We start from the raw sequence: 11,366 nt of genomic DNA on the forward strand, positions 1-11,366 counted from the left end.
TTCTCTTCTTGCACTGGCCGTATTCGCACTTTTCGTCGGATTTGCAGCAGTTCTTACCGCACGTCTTCTCGGCGGGACAGGTCGGGATCTTCTTGCACTGGCCGTACTCGCACTTCTCGTCGGATTTGCAGCAGGCCTTGCCGGCACGTCTTCTCGACGGGACAGACGGGGATCTTCTTGCAGATGCCATACTCGCACTTCTCGTCGGATTTGCAGCAAGCCTTTCCGCAGGTCTTTTCGGCGGGACAGGTCGGGATCTTCTTGCACTGGCCGTACTCGCACTTCTCGTCCGACTTGCAGCAGGCTTTGCCGCAAGTCTTCTCGGTAGGGCAAGTAGGAATCTTCTTGCAGACACCATACTCACACTTCTCGTCGGCCTTGCAACAGGCCTTTCCGCAGGTCTTGTCGGCTGCGCATACCGGAATCCTCGTGCAAGTGCCATATTCACACTTCTCGTCAGACTTACAGCAGGCCTTTCCGCAGGTCTTGTCGGCTGCGCATACCGGAATCTTCGTGCAAGTGCCATATTCACACTTCTCGTCAGACTTACAGCAGGCTTTGCCGCAAGTCTTGTCAGTAGGGCAGACGGGAATCTTTGTGCAGACGCCATATTCGCATTTTTCGTCAGACTTGCAACAGGCCTTGCCACAGGTCTTGTCGGCCGGGCAGACGGGGATCTTCGTGCAGGCACCGTATTCGCACTTTTCGTCCGATTTGCACTGGAGGTCCTGGTTAGCGACGCTTTTCCATCGACAGAGTACCACTTACGCAGGCCTTGCCGCACGTCTTCTCCACGGGGCACACGGGGATCTTCTTGCACTCGCCGTATTCGCACTTTTCGTCGGACTTACAACAAGCCTTTCCACAGGTCTTGTCGGCTGGGCACACGGGAATCTTCTTGCACTCGCCGTATTCGCACTTCTCGTCGGCTTTGCACTGTAGGTACTGGTTAGAAGGCTCTTGACGCTGGATCAGATTCACTCACGCAGGCCTTGCCGCACGTCTTCTCTACTGGGCAGACCGGGATCTTCTTGCATTCGCCGTACTCACACTTCTCGTCCGCCTTGCACTACAGGCTGGTTAGCCAGCTCACGGAACAAATAGGAAGCCACTTACGCAGGCCTTTCCGCATGTCTTCTCGACGGGACAGACGGGAATCTTTTTGCACTCGCCATATTCGCACTTCTCATCGGCCTTGCACTGCTAGGGAATCAGAGACGTCGCCGGGAGCGGATCAGAGGGGCGCGCCACTCACGCAAGCCTTCCCGCATGTCTTCTCGACAGGACAGACCGGAATCTTCTTGCACTCGCCATATTCGCACTTCTCGTCTGATTTGCACTATCATAAAGTCAGGCATCTCGAAAATGCGGATCAAGAAGGGTAGTTACTCACGCAAGCCTTTCCGCAGGTCTTCTCTACAGGACATACGGGGATCTTCTTGCATTCACCGTATTCGCACTTCTCGTCGGCCTTGCACTGTGGAGAGTTAGTAACACATCGCTCTGCAGAGCGGAATGGGGGTTTTACGTACACAAGCCTTTCCACAGGTCTTCTCTACAGGACATACGGGGATCTTCTTGCATTCACCGTACTCGCACTTCTCGTCGGCCTTGCACTTTGAGCTTGTCAGTCATGTGCTGGGGAGCGGATGATCGCGGTCACGTACGCAAGCCTTGCCACATGTCTTCTCGACGGGGCATACAGGAATCGTCTTGCATTCCCCATATTCGCACTTCTCATCGGATTTGCACTGCGAGAGAGTCAGACAATGCCAAGAAGAGTCTCCAGACAGAAGTACTCACGCAGGCTTTACCGCACGTCTTCTCGACAGGGCACACAGGGATCTTTTGGCATGCTCCGTACTCGCACTTTTCATCCGCCTTGCACTAAGGGGGATAGTTAGTATCTGACCTCTAAGTGGATGAGGGGTTCGTACGCAGGCCTTTCCGCAGGTCTTTTCGACAGGGCATACGGGAATCTTAGTACATTGGCCGTACTCGCACTTCTCGTCGGATTTACACTGGGGCATTGTCAGAATCAGAGTGCTTGAGACACCTAGGAGAACTTACGCAAGCCTTGCCGCAGGTCTTTTCGACAGGACACACAGGAATCTTGTTGCATTGGCCGTACTCGCACTTCTCGTCGTCCTTGCACTACGTGGCCATCAGTACGTGACATTCAGGGGAGGCGCTAGGATATGCTTACACAAGTCTTGCCACAGGTCTTCTCGACAGAGCAAGTAGGTTTCTTCTTGCACTGGCCGTATTCGCATGTCTCGTCATCCTTGCACTACACGGATATCAGAACGTGGCATCAGGTGGAATGCGTTGTATTTGCTTACACAGGCCTTGCCACAAGTCTTCTCGACGGCACAAACGGGCTTCTTCTTGCATTGGCCGTACTCGCATGTCTCGTCATCCTTGCACTAAGTGATGTTAGAATACTCTTCCAAAGGCTAAAGGTGGAACGTTGCTTACACAAGCTTTGCCGCAGGTCTTTTCGACAGAGCAGGTAGGCTTCTTCTTGCACTGTCCATACTCGCAAGTCTCATCATCCTTGCACTAAGGGACGTCAGAGCACGACTCAAATGCCTTAAAATGTGGATACTAACGCAGGCCTTGCCACAGGTCTTCTCGATGGAGCAGACGGGCTTCGTCTTGCACTGACCATATTCGCATGTCTCAGCTGTAGTGCACTGAAGACAAAGTTAGTGGACAGTATGTTGATGGTCAAGACATGGCTTCTTACACAGGCATCTCCACACTTCTGAGCTGTAGGACAGGTGTTAATCTTAGTGCATTGGCCATACTGGCATTTCTCGTCGGGCTGACACTATTTTCAAAGTCAGTAAGAGATTAAGTTGACGAGCCTGTGATTAACAAACGCATTTGGTGTCGCATTTCTGAGCGTATGGGCAAGTGACTTCACCCCGTGGGTCAACAACAGCAGCAGCAGCCAGTACCCCCTGTACCATGAAAATGGACAGGAGCATAAGGAGGAGCTTCAAAGTAGACTTCATGATGACGATCCTCAGTGACAAGAAGAGTAATAGGATCTGGCTGGAGAGGAAGAACCTTGCTTTTTCCGACTGTAGGGCGAGCAACTCGGTTCGATACTTTATAAAGTACAGCCATTACCATCGATTCTAAGTCTGGACGCAGTTAGCTATCTTGAGGGGGGAGCTGAGCAGCTAGCAAGCTTATGCAACCATCTGGTCACAAGGGATTGAGCTGAGATTGAGCTGCAGAACTAGTGCAGCTTGATGTTGCAAGATTAGGCTGGATGTTGCCATGATGTTGGGCAATTTCGCAAAGCTTGAGCCACCATGAACTCAATCCGACAAGTAGTTACGGGATCAGCTCGCAGCCGAAGGCTCAAGACCTCAGTGCCAAGAAGGAACAGCTGTCGCACCGTCCTCGTATTAGTGAAGCCACTGAGGGCCTCCGGCCGATGAAAAGCTCTTCCTTTGCTGGTGTTACGTTTCTATTCTCCGATGGCTGATCACAGCCGTACTCAGCGACATGGTGGTGTTGTCTAGCACACGCCCCTGGCGTCGTTGTCGCCAACTCCTCGAGCCACTGATGACAGCATCAGCCTTAGGGCTGATGATACATCATACTGTAACTTTTATAGTCCTGGAATGCTGCATGGTCCGGACGGCCGGCTTTTCCTCGACAGCCCCGACTGGCCGCCCGTTGGCGGGCCTGACTTGGAAAAGGATGCCAAGCCACGTTGGCCGAACCCAGCTGTCGTCCCATCAGAAAGCGTCCTACTCCAATTCTCGTATTCAGCACAACGGTGTGCTGACCGAGCTAGCCACCGCCACTAAGGAGAGGTTCACCAGAGGAGCACCTGGACCTGGAACCTTCCAAAAAAAGAAGAACCCCAGGTCTTGGTCTCTTCAGCTACCTTACCCCGCGACGTGGTGCCCCTTGCTCCGGCACGGGTACCCGAATAGCTCCCTGGCTGCTGGGATGCCCTTCACCATCTAGCTTACCCGCTCAACACGCCACATTGTTTGGCCCCACTTTGAGTTCTTTGTCCACAGACTCAGGGGCTTAAGCATGGCAGGTTGAAGCGTCGAGATTAATTCGAAGCTAGACCTGATTGTCGTCGCTTTCCATGTGGCTGCATGAGTGTCGAGCGATACCGCCTCGAGCGGTGAAATTCGATAGTCTACGCCGCTATAGTAAGCTTGAATCTAATCGCGATTCAAAAGAGAGCTGCTCGATCGACGACAGTGGAGCAGAGTCTCCTGCAGCTAAGGCATGTTTACTCTGTGACGTAGAACCCTAATCCGTTCGCCTGGCCGACATGCGTGACAATCCACCTACTGTCAAGTAGAGCACGACCGAAGTACCCGATGCTCACTCTATGATCTTATGATGATGCCCAAGGCGACCTGTCACGGCGCTAGACACGCCGACGATGCCCAGACCGAGCGAGCTGGCACACCAAAGACCCAATAACTAAACGTAATTCGGGGTGTATTGTGACTTATGGTCATCATGACCTGCCACTACTCTTCCTCTGAAGATCCCGTTTGCATTTCCACGCGCTGTGTCCAGGGGCAACTGCATTCGTGACTGGAGCCAACACTCACCTGCCGTCAGCCCCAGATTTCCTTGCCTTCTTGTTGAGGAAACAAGCATGAGTCAAGGATAGCAGATCAATGTGGTGTCCTGGACGTCTAGATCTTCGCTTACACGGTCGGGGGAGTGACGGTCAGACACCTGTCACCACCAGAAGTAATCATGCTTACTCCTGTTGGGACCTGCATGACATGACGGGCGGTGTCTGCTGAGTGGCTTGCCGTTGTACGACAATCAAACCGTGCGAGCAAATTCGAACTGTGCTCTATCCGATCACCTACTGGTCGGCTTGGCATTTCTCCTCGGGCGTGGATGGTTCGTTATTTTTGGGAGTAGCGGCCATCAGCCGCATGCCTCGCCCGTGACCCCGCACTGCCTACAGCTCGCCCTGATTAATGTTGCAGATATCGACAGAAGTATGACGTGCGGCTGGGTGACTACATCTGAATTGGGCCGTGACACCGACCGGCAGGCTGATGCGGTTCAGCCGTGGCCGTTGAGCACCTTTTGTAGCTGGAGACGTTGCATGATCCGGTCAGCTCTGTCCATGGAACTTTGAGTCTTGTATTGTTTGCCGATTGACGCACCTTCGAAAGATTTCTAACATCGCAGCATGAGAATGCTTCGGTCGTGACCATGTCTTACCCAGGGCCGCTAAAGCGTTCTGCGACCCAAGCTCATCATCCGGCTGCCCGGGTCACGGATCGGGGGCATTCTGAAAGAACAAAGACCAAGGGTTCCTGGTGCTGACGCAGGTTTCAATTTCAAACTATTCTCTCTCCAGCCGTTTTGGGTATAGGCTGATTTTCGTCGACTAATTTGACTGAGACACTCTACTATTTAGATGATCGTCTCGCTCTAAGGGAACTAAGGAAGCATGTCATTGTGTAGCCCATCCAAGGCTGAGCTTCAGTAATTTTTTAAGATTTCTTGCTGGTGACAGCAGTCGAAGGAAACCGGCATCAGCTTTGAAAGGAATATGTTGGACAAGGCGCCTTCGTGTCGCGAGGAGAACTCCGACCAATTGGGGCATCTAATACCCTACCGCGAGCAAATTATCTTACGATCAGCTGCATCGAGGCTCGGGCGATCGAGCTAAGGCGGCCTTTGTCTGGACGCCAACGCCCTTGTTTCTTTGTTCTTCGTCCCACGAGGCTGGTATCGCAAGCGTGCGGCGGATGTACCGCAAATTGGCCATCCACGTTCTCCACAAGAAAGACGGCTGTTGATGTGGCAAAGCCAGAATTCCCAAGGTTATGGGATGGTATCCATCATGCCTGTACACATGACTGCTTCACGTAAACCTTGGAGAAATTCATTTCCAATCCATAGACCTGTGAACCTGATGAAGTATTCTGAAGTTCTACATCTCGACATCGAGAAGTTAGTTGAACACAAGCTACAACTCGGACTTACACCACAATGGCGACTGCAGCTAGCGTTCACGAGTAAAGCGGACGGCTGCAACGTTCAAACGGGGTAGGCGTGTCAAGGTGGCACAGCATAGGGAAAATGTATGGTTTAACTTCAGTTCAATCAGCCAAAAAAGCTATGTACATCGAAAAATCACAGATATCAGAAACAAAGTCTCCTGCAGCCATCACCTGGCTCTCAATCCATCGGCAAGCTTAGGCAGACCACTCGGTCGTGGCACCCAGAGCATCGCCGTTGGCAGGGGCGAGGAAATCGCTGGGCGCGATGCGGCCGTCAGCCAGGCGCGGCCCGGTGATGAGGTCAATGTTGGTGCTCTTAAAGTCCGAGTTGCTCCAATTAGAGCTGCCGTCCCAGCTGTTACCATGCGACGTGACGCCCGAAACAAGGAAGACTTGGTCATGATTGTCGGTGGACCCGTGGTTCTCAGCGGCCAGGTTGCCTTCGTAGGTAGCAATGGATGAACGCGTGTTGAAGCCTTCCTCGCCGTTGTTCCAGGCCGTGTTACGCGTGAAGGTCATGTCGCCGGGCATGTTGTTATCCGTGTACCCGCGACGCTTGTTGCCAAAGGAGATGACATTCGTGATGACGTGGTTGACCTCCCCACGGTCGGAGGCCGAGGAACCGCCCCCGAGCTTGACACCATGACCATCGTTCTCATGTGGGTTAAAGCCCCAATGGTTGAAGCCGTTGCCGTAGACAATACAGTCGAGAATCGTCACGTCCGAGAGGAACTCCCAAAGGTCCAGGCCATCGTCGGAGTTGTCCCAGAGGCGTGCTCCACGGATAACATTCCCCTCACCAGAACCTTCCTTGAGGGAGATTCCGTCGGCCGACTTGCCGTTTTTGCGGGGGTCGGCGTTCATGTACGAATCGAGGTAGGCAATCTCCGTGTTGGAAATACTGTTCTGGAGGTGGAATCCAGACTCGTAGTTGTGGTGGGTTGTAATGCGCTCAAAATAATTGTTATGCGAATCCTTGACGTAGACGCCGTACGGGCCGTGGATGAAGGTCAAGTTGTACATGCGCCAGTAATCAGCTTTCTCGAAGTGGAATACACCACGGTCCGAGTTAGGTAGGTCACCACCGTACGGGACAGGGTTGTTGGGAAATCTATCACCGTCGACGATAACCTCCTCACCCTCGTATGCTGCGATGGTGTAAGGATTGCTGGAAGTGCCACTCTTGCGAATCTGGATATTGGCCGACGGTTTGTAAGTACCGGCACGAAGATAGATGTTGTCGCCGGCCGAGGCGGCGTCGACGGCATCTTGAATAGAGGCAAACGGCGAACCGATGGAACCGCTGCCCGAGTTGCTGCCGTCTGTGGCAACGAAGATATCCGCCGCCAGAGCGAGGGGAAGTGCGATGGCAACGAAAAACTTGGCGAAGCTCATGGTTATGAGGCTTTAATTACTCTAAGAGTAAGTTTAGAGTATGTTGAGCGTGATGGAACTACGTAACAAGGGCAAAAGGGGATACAGAACTATGACTGAAAGTGTGGTGAGGGTAGGGCTGGCAACTTCATAGCATCTATGGGATGGCTGGCTTCAGTCCTTTATACCGCGGCTACTTAGCGGAGGCTTGCCGTTCCGTTGGAAAGCTATGGCAGATTTTTGCAACGCTGGGTGATTCTTGACTGGGCGCCATGGCTTTGTCAGATCTTGACAGTGATTCTATAGATTGGAGGAGATATTTGCAGGGTTTGCACTGGATCCTGTTGGTGGAACGAGACTCGACGGGACACTGTGGTTAGGAACTTGACCTAGAACTTGCTCCACGCGATACGGGACACGTGGGAGAAATTGTGCCCAGAGTATACTTTTGCCTAAGCGGGTGCATGATGATGCGTCCTCACCGGCTCTGAACTGAGTTATCCCAGCAAACAGGCGACACGACGGGGCACCCGAACTGAAATTCGGGCCAGGACCAACCCCACGAACACCTCTCTAGGTAATTCACGGCACTGGGTCAGTGGAACTGTGGATGACGCGGACACCCCAGCCAAGAACTATTGCAGTGGAAGTACTTCCGAAAGAAGAAGGCTGACGGGTGAGGCTGCGAAAGTGGCAGTGATCAACCAATTCAATAAAGGGGTAGGCAAGTAGACGGGCATGCGATCCCACCACTGGGATATTTCTTGCTAGGGAATTCCGGCGGGATGATACAGGAGCCCGATGTCAACGTGGGGTTCCTATAGAGTGGTAGGGATCAGCGGTCCTGAATTCTGGGAATCTGCCGAATTCCATGTTGGCAGCTTGGCGATGTCGAAATCTTTGCTTGTCGCTGCCTCCAATAGATGAAGAGTCCACTAGGGTCCTGAGCTGAGGTCTCTAGTGTCCGCCAGCGTGCTGTCTGTCAATAATGGTGGAGGTCTTTAGTTCTACACAAAATGTCGAAGCAATGCAGAATCGAGTTTAAGCGACATTCAGATACTTCACTCATCATTTGGTCTTTGCCTGGTCTATAGATGCCCAGGGTGCAACACAACAGGAGGAGGAGGGCATACAAGTGCAGAGGAGGTATGAGAACACACTGTTGCGTCTTGGCGGAGCCAAGAAAAAGCGTGTTGCATGCCGCCCCGCTTTGATCCGCATAAACCCACTAAAGGAGACTTCGCGTGGGCTTGGGATTATGCACTCGGGTCCAAATCCTCGTCTTTAAAGGGCATGGCCGTCCGAGGAGTCTGAGAAAACACAAGAGATGTATATAAACATTGATCAGTGTTGATATAATAGCATGACGGCCACCTGGTGAATTAAATAGTGTAGAAGGCGGAAGTCCCAGAGTTGGTCACTACTCTGGGGGCATCAGATTCACTGTAGTCACTGACAGGTATAACACCAAACTGTTCTGTCGTACGGTACAAAGTCGATTCATCACACTAAGAGGTTTCTCGCAACGAGAAACAGATTAGAAGCTCATGAAATTATCAGCCATCACTATTATGGCATTAGAATGACTATGACTGCTCCTTGGGTCTTGACGCGTCGCTGTCCTTCAAAGCTCCAAGCGGCGTTGACAATACTATCGAACGACTTTTGCGTGAGCCCAGTTCAGGTAGTTTGATTGGAAATTTCCATCCACTCACGATGCCATAATTATACTTCAAGATTAATGAACCTTTCCACTAAGTGGTTACCGTATCTCTGACGCCCAGCATCTCTCACGAGGTTCTGTAGCTTCGAACTTGGTAGCTAGCCTCGCACATCCCACTATAATCCTCTGTGATGAACGTCTTCAGAAAAAGCTAGTAGTGTTTCTAGAGATTTTGCACAGGGCTCTGAACCAGGACTAAAGCACCAGACTCCCAATGGAAATCGGTTCTCGAGGAGTCCAACTTCAAGAGCCTCTAGAGGTCCAGGAATAACTGGTCATAACTGAGTCATTCTCAATGATGAGATTTGCGAACAAGCCCGCCCAAACGACTCGAACAGAGGCGTCAGTGAGTCCTCATTTGGGAGTACCTTTTCGATCGCTGTTACGAATCCCGGCTGCCCCAACAGGAAAAGGCGCTTGTTGTTCTGGCTGCCCTCAGCCTCGCCGCGTCCGTAACGAGTTGGTAGATCTGTCTCTGATATTGTAGTTAAGTCATCGTCATCGGACTGGTCAGATAGCCTGCTCGGGTCCCAGAAACACTGGCCCCCAGAGGATGGTCCCGTCTCAAAGTGAGCCGTATGGCATTCCAAGCTCTGCCAGTAAGGTTCTACCAAGGCAGGGGAAGGTCCGGGAAAGAACATTGAGTCATCCATCGTGCCTAGGATCGTGAGACTTCAGAACGCGGGCAAGGTCCTTGTAGTAGCACGAATTGCGTTGCTCAGCGGATCCACGATGAACTCACCCAGCAAATGAGCATCGAAGGAAAACCTTGGCGTCCAATTCCACATGGATTCCATATTCAAACGGAAGGATTGCAAGGAGGACGCCTGAGGCAGAAGGCCTGTGATTGCTTCTGCCAGATCGCGACGATGGTGCCGACGCATTGTGTTGCTCGGAATTTCCCAGTCGTTCATCTTCCAGTCGGCTTTGTGGAGGTCTTGTAGTTTAGCAGCTATATCAACCGGAACTCGATCGGTGATGTGTCTGGTGAGATTTGGCACCACAAAAGACGCGGTCATTTCTACGACTGGCAACTCGGAAGGTCAAAGGAGACGTATGTGTGAGCATTGTCATCGCCAGCTCCATAGGCCAAGTTTGAAATGCTCTACGGGGTCGACCTCTAGATAGAGACTACATTTGGGTTCGTAAAAAGGAGATGTACGACAGAGAAAGCAATGGTCCGAACCAGAGTATACGTCTTTCAGGCGAAGCGTGATGTGGCCATCTGTGCGAGGATCCCAAATTTTGAGGATATGAAATAGACCATGAATGGCAGCCGTGAATGCCTTGTCATTTGATCGTCTATGGTCATCGTGCTCAAATCGGATGCGTACATCGGTGTCATATGCAGGCAGTATGATGTGGTATTCGATGACGTTCACGTGTCGATGACGACCAGAGTGAACGGTTCGCTTGGACTTGTCTAGTTCAAGTACTTCGCACCATGATTTGTTTGAAGGTCGGTTGCTCGATGGCTACTTGCCATACGCGTCAGACGGTGGCCGGGGCTGGTGTATCGTACTGTGGACGGGAGAGGACTGGGCTGATGGTATCGTAAATGTGCTGGTGAGGTTTATACATATTGGCAGCCGAGCAACGTCAAGTGGCAGTTTCCGAACTGGTACAGTATACGACGGCTGGCACCCAAAAGGAAACGTTTGGAGAACTCCAAGTGATTGACAGCAACATAAATGAGGTCCAGACAACGCATGATGTATTTCGAAACGCAGCTGAGGAGCTAGAACGAGGTAAACGCCTCCTGTGCCATTCCATTGGAGCATCGATACAACACTTTGGAACCAATGGTGCTCTTTTACTCGTTGTCGAGCGTTCACGGTGATTCGTGATGAACTGGAGACACGTGACCAACTCTGAGTCGGCAGCCTACGTGCGCTTACATAAGGTTTGGACGCAATCCCTTAGTCAGCGCGGAATTTCATCGGCAACTTCTTTCGCCGCCGTCGCATTCCGAGTCTCGCCATGACGGATTTTTCCCAGGTCGGCACCATCACCATCCCCTTCACGCGACCGAACCCGCATCCCGAGGCCCATCGCGCCCCCGCCGGACGACCCCATCGCCAGACCACCGAGCACCTTTCACAGACGTCAAGATGGTACGCCGGCACCTCTCCCTGGACCTCGAACCCTGAGGATCAGCCACGCTAACAACAACCTTCTCCCCCCTGCAGGCGCCCCGTCTCATAACCCAGATCGTCTTCGTCGGCACCCGCATCGTCGGCCGC

General features: G+C 52.3%; 2 protein-coding genes across 2 annotated transcripts; both read right to left on the minus strand.

The window, feature by feature from the left end:
* Positions 1 to 53: 53 nt before the first annotated feature.
* Positions 54 to 3,020, minus strand: VDBG_09195 (keratin-associated protein 10-2; the record flags this gene model as incomplete). Its single annotated transcript, XM_003000654.1, has 18 exons — positions 54 to 409; positions 467 to 493; positions 551 to 719; positions 769 to 936; positions 986 to 1,069; positions 1,256 to 1,339; positions 1,394 to 1,477; positions 1,533 to 1,616; positions 1,668 to 1,751; positions 1,804 to 1,887; positions 1,938 to 2,021; positions 2,071 to 2,154; positions 2,207 to 2,290; positions 2,343 to 2,426; positions 2,479 to 2,562; positions 2,613 to 2,696; positions 2,750 to 2,833; positions 2,886 to 3,020. 18 exons carry the CDS (start codon positions 3,018 to 3,020, stop codon positions 54 to 56), a joined length of 1,947 nt encoding a protein of 648 aa, XP_003000700.1.
* Positions 3,021 to 6,221: 3,201 nt separating this feature from the next.
* VDBG_09196 (pectate lyase L) lies at positions 6,222 to 7,421 on the minus strand (the record flags this gene model as incomplete). The annotated part of the gene is made up of 1 exon (XM_003000655.1): positions 6,222 to 7,421. The coding sequence occupies one exon, from the start codon at positions 7,419 to 7,421 to the stop codon at positions 6,222 to 6,224; it is 1,200 nt and encodes a 399-aa protein (XP_003000701.1).
* Between the last annotated feature and the right edge of the window lie 3,945 nt (positions 7,422 to 11,366).

Source organism: Verticillium alfalfae, genomic scaffold (genome assembly GCF_000150825.1).
Source record: "Verticillium alfalfae VaMs.102 supercont1.14 genomic scaffold, whole genome shotgun sequence".
Classification (NCBI taxonomy): domain Eukaryota; kingdom Fungi; phylum Ascomycota; class Sordariomycetes; order Glomerellales; family Plectosphaerellaceae; genus Verticillium; species Verticillium alfalfae.